Source organism: Strix aluco, chromosome 27 (assembly GCF_031877795.1).
Source record: "Strix aluco isolate bStrAlu1 chromosome 27, bStrAlu1.hap1, whole genome shotgun sequence".
NCBI classification, from domain to species: domain Eukaryota; kingdom Metazoa; phylum Chordata; class Aves; order Strigiformes; family Strigidae; genus Strix; species Strix aluco.
The window spans coordinates 4531692-4550126 of NC_133957.1; the positions used below are offsets into that span (position 1 = coordinate 4531692).

An 18435-nucleotide genomic window follows, 5' to 3' on the forward strand; every position below is an offset into this window, starting at 1 on the left:
CTTTCTACCCCTAATCTGGGGAACTCCTTACTTTATCCTTAAATCCCAGAAATTTTTGAATTTTCCCAGCTCTCTGACAACAGCCTGTGGAAAGTTGCCCTCACGGGATTCAGGGGAACACAGGCGTAGTGGCATCATAAAATTCCTCAGAATTCCTGAGATAGCACACTGCTCTGATGTCACAAAAATGACGAGGCGACAGGTGGGGCAGAATGGAATGACATGACCTGTACAAAATGAAATATTAAATTATAACCTTTTGAAATGTCAGAATTTTAAACAGAATAAAAATACCGTTTGTCTCTCTTCAGTGTAGTTGCCTGTTGATAGAAAAAGGGCACATCATTTAAAGGAAAGTCAAGAAGTTGAAACCTGATTTAAAAAAAATACATTTAGTACACCACAAAAAAAAAAAAAAGAGCTGTGGAGCTCACTGTTCCAATACTATTAGGCAGGAGGAAAATATATTTGGAAAGAAAATAAAAATCACTCACTTCAAGCCACAAGATCACTATTAAACAAAGAAACTTTCCATGAGCATGTACTACTCATTATTTCCCTGCTTTGGAAACACCTGCAGTTTCCCCAAAGCACACTCTTCTGGTCACTCTTGGAAATGGGTTATTGGGATGTCTGGACTGGTAATCTGCTTGAAGAAATCATAGTTTATTGTCCCGTAGAGCTTCAGTCAGCACACGTATCCTATGCATGCAGGGACCACAAATTGCAGGCATTGCAACTTGTAGATTCTAAGAAAATGAGGTGCAGGTTATGGATTTACAGTGCAAGGAGGTCACTGAAACAAGCCACGTAACATGGAAAATTTACTTTTAGCAAGAGTAAAATAGTGTACATTTAAAAAAACATATATAAAAAATCAGGAACCCTTCTTTTCAGCTCTTTGCTACTTGTTTGCCTGGAGTTTACATGGGAATTAAGAGATTGGTTTTCTCTAGAGCAGCTCTGATGAGACTCCCCGCCTGGGAACAGCTCTTCTCAAAGACTGTTTCCCTGAGGAGAAGCTGTGGTGAGGGCTCTCCAGCTCAGGAGGGAACAGAAACGCTTTTGGAGAACATGTAGGATGAGGGAGAAGTAGGGTGATGTCATCACTGTGTTCTAAGAGACAAAAAATAGCTCTTTAGCGATTTTGAATATAAGTGGTTGTTCCTCTCCCCTGAGTTGGCCATGAGGAAGCATAATGAGCCTACTGCACCCTTTTCTCTTGATTTAAAGCCGTTGCAGAGCACTGCAGAGAGGCTTTGGCTCTGGAGAGCTGGAATAAAGCGCTCGCTACTAAAGGGTGGCTCCAGGGAGGTGTTCGAGCTCATTCCTGGGACTGCAGAGACAGTTAAATAACTTACGGATTCAATTCTTTTCAAAAATAAAGATATATGTTTCCATAACGTCTTGCTCTACAAGGGAGCTTTTATCAGCAGGTATCTTCATTAGGAGGAAATTGTCAAAACCCTTCTATTTTAAGCAATCTCTACAATTCCCAGGGAAGTTTTGCTCAGTTTTTATTTTGCACCAACCATTTTTTTTCTCATTTGAGTGTTGACTTGAGATGGATTTTGCTACCTTAATTAATAAATAGCTTCATTAAAGTATCAGTGCTGCTAAGACGCTGGGAGTTAATGGTGTAAATTTAGCCATATCAGTTTGTTCAGGAATGCTGGATCTCAGGCTGGAAGCTTTGCAAACTTTTAATAAAGTACAGGTGGTACCACTGTTAATCTGTTCGAGATCTGATATGACTCACCTACAGGAGATGTCTGATGACCTTTGAGAAGTACCATCTGGAAAAACATTAGTATATTTTAACAGGTATGAGGTGAAAGCAGCAGATGATTTCTTTCCCTTGGGCCTTTCAGTTCAGCAGCAGACGATGTACGTGCATACGTAATACCAAGGCAAGTTCAGCTCTCCTTCAGTAGCCCTCCGCCTTGGATCTTTGGCTCGTTATCTCAGGACTTATTTTCAAGTAGTGTTAGTTTCAATCAGTGTGGAGGATTTGTCATGCAGTGAGTGTGTGAAAACACAGAAATACAGTCTTTAGGGCCCCGCTGCATGAAATGTAGAATATCCTCAATTTTCTTTGACTCCCCTTTGGGGCCCTAATGACAGAGACAACCAGACAGAAGAGGATTAAGAAATATAATAGGGGATGCACCCGTGATCTGGAAAACACGCATGTATTTTTAATATTTTTGTGGATCTTAATGCCGCTGAGGCTGTGAAAAGGAAATCTTAAATAAGGATTTGATGACACAAAGCACTGATCCCTGTCTGTTCCTCTGATTTCAGTCAAGAGTAGTTCACACCTCACGGGAACTGTTAATATCTCATTGGCCCATGTATTTATTGTAAAGTGATGAGGTACTAAAAAGATGGAATTGTATCAAACAGTTACCTGACTGGTGGTTTTAAACTGAGAGAATGTTTTTGCATGTGGGTTTCTTCTCCTCCAAGTCGGTGCATTAGAGTATCCTGACATACATTTGTCTGTAGAAAACACATAGACGTTGTTTCTTAATCACAGCTGCAATGGCAGGAAAGACTCTCTGAGCCTGATAGGAGAATTCGGTATGACGTTAGCTGAAGGACCGTCGGGTGAATCACACATCCCCTCTGAATACCAGCTAGTACTCAATACAGACTCCCTCTCTAGTCGTTTAAAGCTCATTGGTAATCTCGCAGCGTTCCCAGGGGGCTCACAGGACCTTCCCAATGAGGCGATCCCGCCATGGACATCCTTGACTCCAACAAAGGGGATGTTCCTCTGTTTAAAATCTGCCCAAAGGCATCAATTGCTTCTAGAGTGAACGAGTCCATAAGCCAATCTCCTGTCTTATCCCTGCTTGTGAAGAAAGCTCTTACAAGGTGCAAGGCAGTATTGTGTTTTTGTGCTGGGCAGTTGATTTTGCATCAGAGTACGCTGCCTAAGGACTAACCATTTTCTGTAAAACGGGCTGAAAAATGAATGTTATTAATACTCTGGTGTTCTGTTAATTCCAGCTTAATTCCATTAATTCAAATTATTAATTCCACAATAATCCTAAAATTTTCACTTTATACACTACATGTAAGTGTTACCGTAGTTTCGCATTTGGGTCCCAAGTCTTCTCTTTGTGTCAAGCTGATTCGTTTGCTTGGGGCATTTCTGACCATGTGGCTCGGGTACTGATAAAAAGAAAGGTAGCAAAAATGCTAATGATTGCTTTTATGACAAAAATGCTGACCAGTAAAGCAAAAGATGTACAATTGTGGTTACATCCAGAACACATTGCCAGAAAGAAAGGTACAAGACTGGGAATCCCACCTGTAGGCTTCTTGTCAACTTTATGACATAGCAGGTGCTATCAAGAGGACAGTAGAGTATTTCAAAGATGGGAAAAAGATGAAGGAAAATATCATCCTGAATGAATGGCAGGAAGAGTGAATTCAGTCCTCTGTCCAACATAAATAATGTGAACAAAACGAATATAAATCACAAAAATTTATGCTACATTTAAATTGATTGCCGAAGTTTGAATAAGACATAAAAGATGCTGTGAAAAGTGGGGATCAGGATATTTGTGCACCGTGGCACATCATTGCATTCATCCCTCCTTGTGGGGCAGAGAACTGGCTTTCTGCTATGAAGGTGCTAAGTTAGTGTTCATGACTATTCTGCCTGACAAATTGTAAAGCTTTATAAAGCTTCACATTTCTGTCTATGGATGCTGCGGCAATCTGTTTGTGGAAATGATGCTGGCTCAAATTTACTCTTGTCCGTATTCAGGCATAAATAACTGAATTTTCACCTGCAGGGACCAGTCGAAAGCAGCACCATACAGACAGGCACATTTGGGGCGTTTTAAGAATCCGGTGTAAGCAGGAGCCCACCTGTAGCTTCACTGCCCTTTGGTTCTTGATTGGCAGTGACGCTGCGGTAGACGACATACGCCTTTCTTCGAGGTTCTGGAGAGCTGAAAGAAGACTTTATTCCAGTTTGTGTGACACAAAGACGAGAAGAATCAGTTTCATCCCCCTTCCTTTGACCCCTTTGTTGGTAACTTGGTTTTACTGTGGGGTTTGAAGTGTGAATTTCTAAAAGTGAAAAAGAAACAAAACTGTTGTGCTGTTCTTCAAAAATTGACATACTGGCTGGGAAACAAGATCAAAAAATTGTTCTTTGTGGGTAGCCCAATCGAAATACATTCAGTTATTTTATTTACCACACGATGCTCAGCAATGAGAAGCCAGTGCTGAAGTATATTACCTGCATTTTCAAAGGCTCTGCGATCTGTTCTGGGAATATTCTCAGTTGCTACTTTCCTTCCCGAACGCTCTCCTTCTCTTTTTGCATTATTAAATGTGGTAGGAGTTGTGTTGCCATCACCTGGAAAGGCAGGAGAAAGAACGGTTTAGCTGCTTGTGGGTAAGCACAGGGAACGGCACAGCCGTTCTCTTCCTCCCACCTCTGGGAGCTCATGGTTAGTTTAGTGCAATGGCCTTTAAGCTCTCATTTTCTGTGCTTCTTTCTCTGTGGTTAGTTCTTAGGATCCTGCCGAGTGTAACTCGAGCACCTGGTGTGTAACCTGCCATGCTCTCTAAGGAAATGCCATAATGCACAGGTTAAAGGAGACCTCGGCTCCAAAGTAAGGCACCAGCTACAGCCACCTGCTTGTTCTTTAGCTTCTCACTTTTCGTGAATGATATTTATGGATCCTACCCGATTGAACATGTGGCATATTCAAGGTGCGTGTCATCATTGTACCTAAAACCTCAAGAGAACTCACTTGAAGAAATGCTCTGGGGAAACACCTCTATGCTTTTCTCTGAATGTATCTAATTAGAAATACAGATAAATATGACAAGCTATATCCATATATTTCTTACGGATTTTCCTGTCTATAGTCTAAACATATATAAATATTCAACAGAAATAGCTTGTCAAAACTATTTCAATAACAAACATGTTAAAAGCAGAAAGAAGAAGAAAATATTTTTGCCCAGTTCTGTTGAACAACTTAGGCTTTGTATGTCTGTATGGTTCAAAATTGAGACAGTTTTTCCATTCCATTTTTTATTCGCACATCATCCTACTCAAATCTGCATTACATAACAGTATTATCAAGAATTTATCCCTGAAATTGACACTAATGTGAAAATATTTTTTTTTTTAATTGAAAGTAGTAGGTCATATTTCTGTCCAGCAATTTCTGATGACTGATCTACAGGTGAGTCTGGTGTGTTTTTGTAGTCAGAACATAACGCTCTCTCCTCAAATGGAATTATACTATTGCTGATTCAGTAAAAGAACTAATACAGATTTTTTTTTTTTCAGTCATGCCACTTGCTCAAGAAAGGAGAAACAAAATACAGGAGGTAAATATTTCTTAATTTGTATATGTTGTATATATTATAATTTGTATTTCTTTGTCCTACATTATGTTGGATAAAGCCTAGCATTCAAAACAAGAAGGGAACTCTTTTGTTACTGTCTCTTAGAAGGCACTTGAAGGGGGTATTTATTTAATCTCAATTTAGTTATAGAAAAGTTTGATGTGTGGCTGTGTTTCATGTTCTAGACACCCAAGACAGCCGGCAGAGAGCACAGAGCAGCTCTGGGAAAGGGACTGGTCTCACCTCTCTTTGGCACTGTCTTAGGATGCAATAAATAGCCCCGTAAGAGTGCCTGCACGGCCTGGTGGGGAATGGAAACTCCAGTGCTACCTTAGGACGGTTAAAACTAGGCTACACAAATCTTGATCCTGACGAAAAACTAGATGCAAGACCTACGTTGTGTATCTCAGGAAAGTACACATAGGGTTAATAGCCCATTTCTACCTTTTCCATCTACAATCGATACAGGTAGTCACCACGTGTGTGACACTAGAGAGAGAGAGATGGGGGGAAATTACTGAAGTGTTTTTATGCTCTTCGTAACATGCTGTCTTTTATCAACACTAAATTTCAAAAGTGGGGAGGAGGGGCAAACTCTGTGATAGTTTCTCCCTGTAACAGTAATTTTAAAAGCGGTAACCATTGTCCAAAAAGATGAAAAGTGCTTGCCTTCTGCAAGTCTCGGTCGGTAGCTTCCAGGGGTAACAGCTCCTTTTCCTGGAGTGAAGACACAGTTTTTGTTGATTGGTGTTTGTGAGAGGGCTGAATCCTGTAATACTCTCCTAAACACACCCCGAGAGGGGAAAAAAAAAAAACCAAAACAAAACAGCTAAGTTTACTATATGGGCAGCACTGCTGTTTAGGAAAGAGTGACTAAGTGTGTATTTACCAGATTTATAGCATATTTCCTTTATTGCTCTTTCCTCTTCTATATCCACAGCAGTCTTCAGCACCCAGTTAGGAACATCTGTAGGAAATATTTTTCAAGTATGACTAAACAGCTATACAAAGACCTTCAGCAATTCTTAATAACCAACCACCATAAGGAATTTCACTTTGGTCACAGCCCTTCTTTTTTTCTGACTGCAAGCTCTGCTTCTGGCCAGACAATTGATTCCTTGCTATTAGGTATTTCCAAGCACAGTGGACTTGCAGTTCCGACACGTATTAAGAAGCAAATGTTTGTTGATCTAAACTGATTCAAAACCATCTTCAGTACTCATGATCCTTCTTTTACCCCCAAACTGAAATCTTCAGATGAAGCATGTCACCAGGGAGTGGTTGTCACAAAACCTCTGCCCAGAGTTCCTCTGTTAAAGGATTTCACCAGACTGTGGGTTTCTCTAGGCTGGCTTTATTAACAACTCAGAGTTGGGCCATCACCTCAGTGAGTGGCAATAGCTAACAAAAAGCACCCTCGATATATACGATATAACATACAATACAAAGTGTCTTTGGTGATTTTCCAGGAACTTTCAACTCTTAATTCATCATCCATTTCAAAAGTCCGTTGTATTCCACAGTTTTGACTAGTTCTTGTCGTTCCATTCTAATTGCTCTTCGGACACCACTGCTCACTGCTGCAGTCTTGGGTCATCGTGGTTACTGATCTTCTGAACAATCTTCATCATAATTCACTTCTAGACCTCTGAGAAAAGACTCAAAATGTTCTATTTAACATATACTTAATCTATGTCTAGCTTTTCATTACTTGGCTGTTCTAAGTTGCTTAAACTGTCAGTATTGTTCCTAGAGCACCTGTGCTCTATTGCAAATAATATCTATTTATGAATCATTCCTGCTATTAACAATACCCTAAGAGAAAACAGTTTTCTAAAGCTTGTTCCTTTTACAAATTCCCTCCTTTTGTTTTTCCCATCGCACTCCTGCGATCCTTCTTATTTATAATTCCACATCTCTCTCTGTATCTTCTGTATTATAAAAGAACAACAACCAATGTAATATCGAAACAAAACAATCAGACTATTATGACTATAATCGTTAAAAATAATAACAATTAATTTAAATAAAATTTTAGCTGGGGAAATATCAGTTGGCTGTCTTGGGGTATTCCTTATATCCCATAACACTAAATTTAAAGCATCGGGCCACTTCAGGCCAGGCTGTTTACAAACCTTAAGTAATTTTTCTTTTAAGGTTCTGTTCGTTCGTTCTGTTTGGCCAGATGATTTGGGGTGATGGGGAGTGTGAAAGTGACTAAAAATTCCTAAGGAATTATAAATTGGAATTAAAATATCTGCTGATGTAAAATGACCCCCATGATCAGGATCAATGACTTCAGGAACTCCCTATTTAGGAATTATTTCCTTCAGTAAGATTTTTACTACTGCTTTTGAATCATTTTTCCTGGTAAGAAAAGCCTTTACCCACCCTGTTAGCTGATCAGTTATCACTAACATGTAAGAGTACCCCATATTTTTTTTGGCATTTCAGTATAATCACTTTGGAGCTTTTGAAAAAGGAATGGTGGCTGGAGGTCTTTTTCCACTGGATGCCTTAATTCGTACAGAAGGATATTGTTTACAAAGTTTACATCCTTCACAGATTCTTTTGGTTGCTGCATAAATTCCCAGGGCAGCCCAAAGTCTTTGAATCCGGAGCGCTAAGCAATCTGGCCCCCCATGAGTTTTTTTGTGATGCCATCGCGTAATCGGTAATAAATACCTTTTTGGAAGAAGAGGCTTGTTATTAAGCATCCATTGTTCTCCTTGTGGCTGGGCTCCAAGCCGGATCCACTGCTACTTTTCTTCATCAGGGAGGTCTTCATAGAACTTATTTATATCCAGAAGTTTGGATATCGCCTCATGTTGTGATAATGACATGATAGACACAACCTGTTGTGCTGTGGCTCTAGCTGCTTGGTCAGCTAAAGAATTTCCTTTAGAAATCATATCTTGCCTCTGAGTATGTGCTTTTCTATAGATGACAGAAATCTCAGAGGGTAATTGTATTGCCTCTAATAATTCCTTGATCTGCTTTCTATGAGGCATAGACTTCCCTGCTGATGTTAAGAAACCCCGTTCTTTCCATAAAGTCCCAGTTGCATGGCAGGTACCAAAAGCATATTTAAGTCCATATTTTGCAACTTCTGTAAGAGCAATTACTTCTGCTCCCTGTGCACCTAAAGGTGCCGGGAAAAGGTCCCACCAATAGTACCTGCATTTCCGTGGTCACTGCAAAACCAGTACATCTTTGACTTTCTTCATAACAGGAGGAGCTGTCTGTGAAGAGGTTCAGATCAGGGTTATCCAAAGATTGATCCTTCAAATCATCTCACGGTTTGCTGGTTTCACTTAATAATTGAACACAGTTATGATTATCTTTTTCTCCATCGGAGGGTAAAGGCATTAGGGTGGCAGGATTCAATGTATTGCACCTTTCCAATTTCAAATCATTAGCCAATAATAGAATGATCTCATATCTATGCACCCTTTACAATACAAAGAGTCTTTGGTGATTTTCCAGGAAGTTTCAGTTCTTAATTCATCATCCATTTCAAAAGTCCATTGTATTCCACAGTTTCGACTGGTTCTTACCGTTCCGTTCTAATTGCTCTTCGGACACCACTGCTCACTGCTGCAGTCTTCGGTCGTCATGGTTACTTATCTTCAGTATTGTTCCTAGAGCACCTGTGCTGTATAAACCAATATCTACTTATTAATTATTTCTGCTATTAATAATAGCCGACGAGAAGAGAGTTTTCTAAAGCTTGTTCCTTTTATACTACGTGCATCTGTAGCCGCACACACACACGTTCCCATACAAACACAAAACCAGCGTAACAACCAAAAGCCCAATCCTGTACCTAAAATACTCTTCCGAGCTTTGTGCTCAGTCATGGTGAGGCCGTTTGTACCTGTTGACCGGATTCAACAGGCCAGTGTGATCCCCATTTTCTTAGTGGGCTCGCTGAATACAGCCTGTAAGTATGATCTGTCAGCCTTTACTGCTCTGTGAGTCCAGGTACCCCAAGAAAAAACCACAGGGGTCCCTTCCTGTCATCACGCCTCTGGGATCCTCCAGCATTGAGTCTCAAATGTAAAAATAAAATAAAGCTCATAGCCTTCAGTTGATAAGTGGTTGCATAAGAAAGGGGTAGTGAGTAAGAAGAGGCTGTTACCATAAATTCGGTCTCAAAAGAACCCCCTAAGACTTAGTATGAAGTTTTGGAAGGCCGGCGTTCTGTATTGCAACAGTGGACACACGGGGGATCACTCCACCTCACATGCATGCTGAAAGTACACTACAATCCCCTGTCTCAGCCGAATTCTTCTCTTCTGGTTCCAATCCTTGTTTCAGTTTCAGGGTCATCTTTCAGTTCATCATCATCTTCATTTTTCTTCCACTAATTTTCATCTTGCACAATTCTAAGACTTCAAGATGTTCTATTCAAAGCTTAGGTAGAGCAAGCAGATCCTGTATACTAAATTCTCTTAATCTAGCAAAACAATTAAGCATCCTGTGTTAAAACTGTCTCTCTAGGATTAGCTTGACTGGGTTTTAAGCCAGCCTTGGGTTGGGACTATACAAGAAGCGGGCTAAGGACACTTTTCAGGCCTGTGGAGCAGCACCCCGGTTGCTTTGGTAATATTACGAGATAGCTCCGTCCTGAACACCTTTCACTAGGCCTTAAAATCTGTTTCAAACATACCAGAGGTTGTATTTAAAATTCTTCTCCAATTGGCTTTACAGAGAACCTCTGCTGCACCCTTAGCCCCTGTGTGCTTCCCTGCTCTGCATTTTGCACAGCTTCACCCCCTGCAGTAAGCAGAGGGAACAGCGAGGTACCAGGCACTAGGGCTGTTCCACCCGTCTCTGTCCTTTACATGACACCTTCTGTTTTCATGGGCAAGCAGTTGTGAGCTGAACTCACTTTTTCCAGGAGCGCAGTATCCATCCCCTGATCTCTAAACTGCAATGGGCGCTGTAAGGCAATGGCACTCACGCCACAGTCTGCACGGAGCTACCTGGTCACGCAGTGCTCTTCTCCTCTCCAGCTGCTGGAGTACGTTAGAATTACTTCAAAATCACAGGCACTGCTTTTCTAAGGTGGCCCTTTCATGGAAACTGTGATCACAAACCCCATGACTGAGCAAGGCAGAAATATCATTCCTGTTAATAGGAAGAGCTTTGCACTATGAGAAACTGCATGATACCCTTCTTCAGTGCTCAGCCCTAACTGACACCATTTTCTTATTTTTTATTATTCAAAAGAAGATGTTTCCAGTGTCTGGGGAAATGCGGTGTGCTATCTCAGCCATAAGGAGTAAGGCAAGTAAACCCCACTGGAAAAACTCCCTCTGTGATTTGCTTCACTTTATGTGAACAGGAAACCTGCTGCTCATTTCAGCCAGAAGAGAGTCACAGCCACAAAATCCCGTGATAAAGGCTGTATCATACAAATGTGGATTAGGAGTTTCCTAAACTCTATTTACAGAAGAAAGTGCTGGATGAAGAGCATAGAATCATAGAATGTTTGGGTTATCTGGTAGCCTAATTATCTTTCCTCTTTCCTCATTTTTTAAGCAAGCTTTGTGTTTTTAGAGTTGTAAGATGTCTGAGCCGAGGGGGTGTGTGTGTGTAATGTTTCAGTAACTTACACCTTTGTTATAATCGTGGGCTTCAAATGTGGCTGCTTTTCAGAAACATCTTAAGCATCGCACCTCTTGCAGCACAAACAGCATTTTATCTTTATTGTCAACAAAAATATTTGATGTGATAAACAGAAGAGTTTGGCAGCTCGGTATTGCCTGGGTAATGCATTGAAATTGCAAGCAGTAGTTACCACTTGCAGGCAGAGGAGTAAATTATGCTTTGGGAAACATTTGCAGGCAGCCTGCTCTCTTCTCTAGCAATAGTAAAAGAGGGTTCGTGCCTCCCCGCTTATAAACTGCTTTGAGAGCTGCTCAGTGTTACGGTTACCGCTGAGATGTGCAGGAGCATGATGTTCACTGTGTAGAGAAGAGATAGGAGACAGGCTTGACCTTGGCATTTACTTATGTATGTGTGACAGGAGACTTGAGCAGCAAAAAGAGAGCCCCTGTGCCAAAAGAAATATCCGCCACCCCTGAGAGCAGAGAGCATGAGCATGCCCAGCTTCTGGTGCGGAGACGATGCTTTCTGCCCCTTGGGGAGCCCGTGGGGGCAAACAGCGTGCTGGCCTCTTGCTCTGCAAGGGTCAGACTTCTTCCAGCCCGCCCTGCTGTGTTAGTGTGCTAGGTAACCTTTGCTGGCTGTGTTGTGAGTGCGCTAGGTAACCGGCACTGAGGAGCAGTCCCCTCACAGGACTGTAGCTGGCAGCCAGCGACACTGACCTCCATTGCAAACCGTCCTGAGATCAGTTGGAAAAGCCAGTGAAATGTCCAGGTTGGGTGTTCTCATTTTATCCCTCATTTAGGTAACGGCAGGGTTGAGGAGACGGAGCATGCCGAATGTTCAAAAAGGATGTGGGAGGCTGGTTTGTTTTGGCAGGTGCAAACCAAGTCTTTTTCAGTGTCTGCTGCTTGAAACTGTGTCTGCCTTGGCTGATCTTTCTCTTCTGGTTGTCTTTCAGAATGCTCCAGGATGACCTGCAGCTCAGTGACAGCGAAGAGAGTGGTGATGACCAAGTCAGTTTGAGATGTTCTATACACTAGGCACACAGACATCCCTTTAAATCATCACGACTTGTGGCGTTGTTCCGACTTCCTTAAGATCACCTTTCCTCCCCCTCTCCTCTTTGTTTTTGTGAACAAAACAGGTTGCTGAAAAGCCACCTTCTTCACTTGCTCCTGCAAGGTACAGGTTTGTTCCCAAACTACTAGCTAGACCAAATAAGGAGGAAAACCAAAACTACTTTTTATAGAGGGGGTAGATGGGTAAGGGCTCCTGGTTTCTCTTGTTAGATACAGGCTTTGGTTTCTAACTGCCTGAAGCTGCTGTTGAAAAGTGGCTGTGGTTGTGTGGGGTTTTACCGAAAGCTCCAGTTAGAAATGAATAATCCAGGCATGCTGGATTTGGCCTAGGAACCAGAATGGTATTTCCCCAACCGTTCCCTTCTTTTCTGCTCTTCCCCTCCACGAGTGTATGTGTAGATCACACTGGAGCTGATGGGATTTTCAGTTGTTGTAGTGATGGGTGAGTGTGAGACCCAAAGCTGGCACAGCAAGTGCCCGCTGAGAGCAGAAAGCACAAGAGCTCCCACCAGGCCAATGCCAAACCCTGCTTGGACCCCAAGCTCGTGAGAGGTTTTTTGCTTGGCAGTGCCCAGGAGTATCTTGCTCTCAGTCCCCTTCCTCAAGGCCAGGGCACAACCCCCAAGCAGGACCAGTGGCCACAGGCCTGCCGTGGTGGCCAGAGAGGATTTCCACCAGGACAAACTTCCCTTGTCTGTCAGGGAGAAGCAGTTGCTCTTGCTGGTGAGGGACTGCCCCGCCAGTCACCAGAAGTCGCCAGACTCTCCCGGCAGTCACCAGAAGAGAGCAGAGGCCAAGGAACTCCCTGGTGAGAGGAAGCGGGAAGGAGAATCACGGGCACTGGTGACAAGTCCCATCAAAAGAGGAAGGTGAGAGGTGGAGGTGGAGGTGGGTTTGTACAAGGACCAAGGTGGTGGTTGAAAAACACTCATGTAGAGTTCGTTTCCACTTCATAGCTTGGGAGTGGATCCATTACGCTCCTTCTCTCAAGGTGTTACCCAACTTCTAAAGGGAATGTGCATCAAAACTGTCCACAGGTGTCTCCTGTTGGTCACAAATGCCCTGCTGAGCAAGTGAAAAGCCCTGTAAGCTAACAAATGCTTTGGTGTTTTAACACCTTTTTGGATGTTTTTTGTTGGAATACTAGTTTTCTCAGACAACAAAACCCCAGCCCTCCTATGCTGGAGGAGCTTCTGGCAGCAGGCTGTGTCAGCATGTGGCTGACCAGCCCCCTGGTAGCATCTGTGGGTTTCTCTGCCTTTCAACCCAAGCAGAGCTTTGGAGGGCTGCAGTGCCCCTTCCCCCTGCACCCCCTTTCAAAGCCGCACGGTATCTGCAGCGCCTCCCAGACTCTGCAGCCATCTGCGCTACCTATTTAATGTCTGCTGTGGGAGAGCACCTTGCCTGCAGTTTGTGGGGGTGTCCAGAGGGAGAAGCCACCCCCACCTGTGCTTTTCCGTTTTGTCCATGTGTGCACCTTCTGCTGCCTGAACCTGTACCGGGTTCCTGTTAATAAAACCAAAAAGCCCTGCACATCTGGGGCAATGTGAGTGATCTAACTGCCCTGGGAAGGCAGTTTTTTCCTTCCCTTTGATAAGGTGTGTCACAAAACACAATTGCTTGCAGTTGATGACTTTCCCAGGAGGAATCTGAATACCTGTCTGTACGATTCAGACTGAGGGAGGAGAAAAAAGTTCATCCCGAACTGATGAAATGCTTATTTTCAGCAATGGAAGTGCCTTAATTTTGATTACCATGAGCAACAAGAGGTTTGGCAGTTGCATCCCCTTCACTACAAAATAATTAATCTATCTAAGCAAAAGTAGATAAAATGTCATTTGAGGATACTTGGCAGTGAGCCTGAAATCTAGATCCGCTGTGCTCTGGGTTCCCCCTTTGTTGATTCCAATATCATGTCTTTTCTTTCTTTAACCAGAATCGATCAAGCTTAGTTGGTCTGTACTTTACATGCACTTTGAAAACCTGAGTGATTTTTTTTCTTTTGTTTTTCCTTCTTGTTAGAGGGCAGTGGAGAAGGAGATTGATCAGAAGAGAAGGAAATCAGAAAAAGAAACAAAGTCATTGCAGTCTTCAGCTAAGGAGGACTCCAGTAACTTGAAGTGAGTATACGCTGGTGGGATGGCAGAAAGATGCATAAAACTGAGTCTTTCTTTAAGAAGTTGAGGCAAAGAACTGTATCTCCGGTCCTCATACTCGTGAGTTTGCTTCTAACCTAATGTGCCTTCTGAAACTTCACCTGCTGCAGATTTGTCTTTACATCCTGGAACCAACCACGTGGCTGTGGGAATGTAATTGATTTGCCTTTGTATTTGTTGCAGATGTTCCTCTCTGTCCTTACAGCTGAGGATTATGGTTCTAATCATTGAAGCATAAGCTGATGTTTCAGTGGCTGGTCATCCTCCCACACTTGGTTTACACTGCTGCAAAAGCTTGAATGTTGTGGCATTTGTCCTGATTTCCAACAGCTGAGATGGGGATGAAGACTTTGCCATTTGAAACCCCAACTTGTCCGTCCTACAGCTTACCTTGCTGCATGCTCTGGTCTGTGTATCACACGTAGCTCAAAAGATGTGTTCACGCCGCAAGAAATTTAATTGCCAGTTGTGCCCGTGCTGCTTTTCCTTCTAAGCCGGTAGGCAGGGATTTGCACTGCTCTTTCGGACCGGGTACAGGGAACAAATCTGTGCAAAACAGTGATCTGTTGTTTGCGTTGCAAACAGTGTGGTAGACTGCCTGCCTGCAGGGATGCAGGAGTCGTTTCCCTTCTCCAGACTGCAGTGGTGGTGATCTGGCAGCAGATGGTTGCCCACAGTGATCTGGGAGGTGGCAGCGGCTCTGTGGGGAGTAGCAAGGACTTGTTCTGCACGGTAGTTCAGGGGCGTCAGGGGATGGCAAGAGAAATTGCCCTCTAGCTGAAGATGTCCCTGCTCATTGCAGGGGGGGTTGGACTAGATGACTTCTAAAGGTCCCTTCCAACCCCAACTGTTCTATGATGCTCAGTGAGTAAGACTTGAGAGTTCAAGTATCAAATATTTCTGCTCTCATGAGAAATGGAAGTAGCCTTGCAATGCTTTTAAAAAGGGAGTTGGACTAGGTGATCTTTAAAGGTCCCTTCCAACCTAAGCCGTTCTAGGAGTCGACAAACATCTTGTTCTTTGACCATGTCTTCCTCCTTCTGGGTTCTGCTGTCATCTTTATTTGGGGGAAGTTTGTCCTCTCTCTGCATGGGGAGCAGCAGAAGGCTTTATCCGGTTCATGACACTTCACATGCGTTTAAAGCTCTTAGTCTTTGTAAAGTGAGAAGATGATGTGAACGCACTTTGCACATGGAGAAACTGCAGACAAATTGAGTTGCTTGCTCAGACTCCCGCTGCAAAGAGGTGAAAGAGCTGAAAGTGTGGCCCAGAAGTCGTGACCCTTGTTCCCGTGACTGAGCAACCACATCCACAGCAGAGAGAGTTCTGGCAGCCTCTTGGGAAAGGCCATTGTCCTAAGTGTAGCTGTATGTCCATCAATTTTGACTGGGTGACCACTGCTGTTTTCTTAGTTGGACAGGTGGTGATGAAAGCAACAAGTCTCTGCTCCCCCAGCTGCTTTTGCTGTCACTGGTTACGGGCTTTGAATAGCACTTGCTGTCTGGCTGCTGGTGCCCACGGTGTTGGCGCTGGGTGGGACCCATCTTCTGCCAGCTGAGAACACAGAGAGGGATGTGATGGATATGGCAGAGCTCCGTTTTCTCACCTCGCTGCCGTGCGAGACTGCTGAACTGGGGGGCTCCAGAAGCATGTGGCTATGCAGCTCCCCCTTTCTCTAACCAAGCCAAGATGCCTCAGGGCCAATAGGCTTTTCCCTCTGACTGGCCCAGATTTGTAGAGGGGTGAAAGGTGCAAAGGCCAGTCCAGGAAAGAGATTCGTGTGTATGGGTGGGTAGGGAGCATTTCCCTTCTCCACTAAAATCATCTTGTTGTCTTTGTCTCTTCTGTGTGTGACGGACACAACGGACACACAGCCAGCGTGCCTTTTGATTTGTGACTGTCTGGAATTTCAGGTGGCCTTTATGGCCAGGAATTTCTCATTTATTCCAGCCTAGCATTTGCAGTCCTTCCGGTAGATCTGCTGAAACACACCCCATCATCTGCAGACCAGTGTGCTGCCCGCATTTTGACCTGCCCTGTACTGCCTTGGCGTGTCTGCGATACCCCCCACACCACCACAAAGCAAAGGTCTCATGACAGCAGTTCTTGGTTTGAGGGACTCTACTCTGGGAATGAGGTCCTTTTTAAATCGGAGAGGAGGTGTCTCTGGTGTCTGCCTACAAGTGATGGGTTTTGATTTGTCTGATGCTTGACAAGTGGCAAACTCCTCTGTCACAAGGTGCTGGGCAGGCAACTGGCTTTTTCGGGGAGAGTGACTCTTTCCTTGCTCATTTTGTTGGTGCACAGGCGGCTGTGTGCTATTTGCACGGTGAATAGATTATCCCAGCGCACAGAAATGTGTGTGGTCGAACTTTATCATGGTCTAGGTGTTGATTCAGACCCTTCAACAGGAGGAGCCCTGGTGACCGACCATCTCTCTTGTAAGCAGATAACTTGAATGCAGGCTCTTTTGGTGCGAGATGAGTGTCTGGCACTGCAAAGTTTACTGGATGTGTCAATCAACATGTGTCTGTGGGATCGTACTTGAGGAGAGATAGGAGATCACATCACTACGATCTTTCCATGGGACCAGAGAAGTAAACCTGGCCTCACAGTAGCCTAACCTCCAGTGGCTTTTTATTTTGAAATGTTATTCTGACACGCATTTTTTAAGAAAACAATTCATTTTATCTGCGCATTCAGCTGTTGTGCATTTCTGAACGTGCAGACAACGCTCATTCAGTGACTATCATAACTGTAAGGTGTGCTTGATAAGGCTGTAACGGGCTTACCAAAACAGGATGTTTGGACTCCTGGCATCCTCTAGATAGGAAGGTAAAACTGATCCTTCTCCTACCCTTTTTCTCTGTTTTTCCTCTCTCTGTCCCCAATTCAGACAGCATCCAGTGGAATACTACATGGAAGAGGCGAGGAGGCTGAAGCACATAGCTGATGCAATGGTAAGTCTTGGCCCTGTGCTAGAAATGCTCACCAGCTCTCGCATTCAGAGCCGATCCCTGCCTGCATGGGATAAGATTCACTGGCTAACGTGACTTCCACCCTTGGAGTATGTTCGAGTCGCCCGGGGGGAGGCTGTCTTTATCTGCCAAGTGTTCAGACATTTCCCTTGGCTATAAACACACCTAGAGAACACGCCTAGAGAAGAGGATTCAGAGCTGGTGCTGTCTGAGGTCAGCAGGCCTGTTGGCTTTGCAGAGCTACCACAGTGTCCTTGGAAGAGAGGTGCAGCAGTTAGTTGCAACACAGTTTACTCTGAACCGTCGGGATCCTCACGGTAATTGTGTTGCTGGTGAACAAGACTTGGAAGTGCCCGTTGCAGATGTCACTGGCTTTCTGCGCTACGGGCAGTTTAACAGCGTGCGTGAAGGAACATCTTTTGTTGCTAATGATGGTTCACTCAGATAATGTACATTTGCCACTTGCCATTTACCTGTGAAAATGAAGTGAGGGAATACTGCAGTGGGCAAGCCCCACCCGAGGCAGGCCTCCAAGACCGGATGATAATAGCCAAAACATCTGAAGGTAATAAATTACTCCAGGAAAACATTGAGGGAGAGATAGAAATAGCCAGAGCACACAAAGCTGATGACTGGGAGCACATTAGGGGTTCTGCTGAGAAGCCTTTAACTATCACCCACAGGCCTGACTTGCATCTTTTTCTTTCTTCAAATCCTGCCTAACTAAGGAGAAAAAAGGAATTCAGGTACACTTGAGAGAAGTAGCTTTTGTCTTAGTCTAAACAGGAGAATTTTCTTCCCAATAGACCGACAAGACTGGAAGGGCCTTCCAGTACCTAGATGCTGCCTTTTCCTTCATCGAATACGGCCTTGCCTTGGAATCGGACCCAAGAGACCCAAAATGGGCTTCCAGCGTGTTCAGAGGCACCATAGATCTCCTCAAGTAAGCGGTTTTCACAGCGTGATGGTCAGGCAGCGTGTTTGGAGCGGGAGGGGGAGTTGTGTTGTTGTTTGCAACTGGCAGCTCTGGATTCCCCCCACGGAGCAGCGCCCAGGTTGCTGCACAAGCACGAGACAGCCCATGGCCAGGCACCAGAGACAAATCCTTTGGCATGTTCCAGCACCGCTGATCAGAAGGAGGCCCCGTGTCCTACTTGGCACCTGAGCCGCGCAGCCGAGGTACACCAGAGGACACTGGTTACGACAGTCAAGGACAGG

At 44.0% G+C, this 18435-nt stretch overlaps 1 protein-coding gene across 1 annotated transcript; it reads right to left on the minus strand.

The window, feature by feature from the left end:
- Positions 1–275: 275 nt before the first annotated feature.
- On the minus strand, positions 276–8176 carry LOC141915690 (uncharacterized protein C12orf50 homolog). Its single transcript, XM_074807473.1, has 10 exons — positions 8074–8176; positions 6278–6355; positions 6059–6170; positions 4262–4383; positions 3886–4089; positions 2605–2790; positions 2411–2502; positions 1760–1796; positions 1209–1336; positions 276–320 (listed from the first exon to the last, which is right to left on the minus strand). The coding sequence occupies exons 1-10, from the start codon at positions 8174–8176 to the stop codon at positions 276–278; spliced, it is 1107 nt and encodes a 368-aa protein (XP_074663574.1).
- Positions 8177–18435: the final 10259 nt, after the last annotated feature.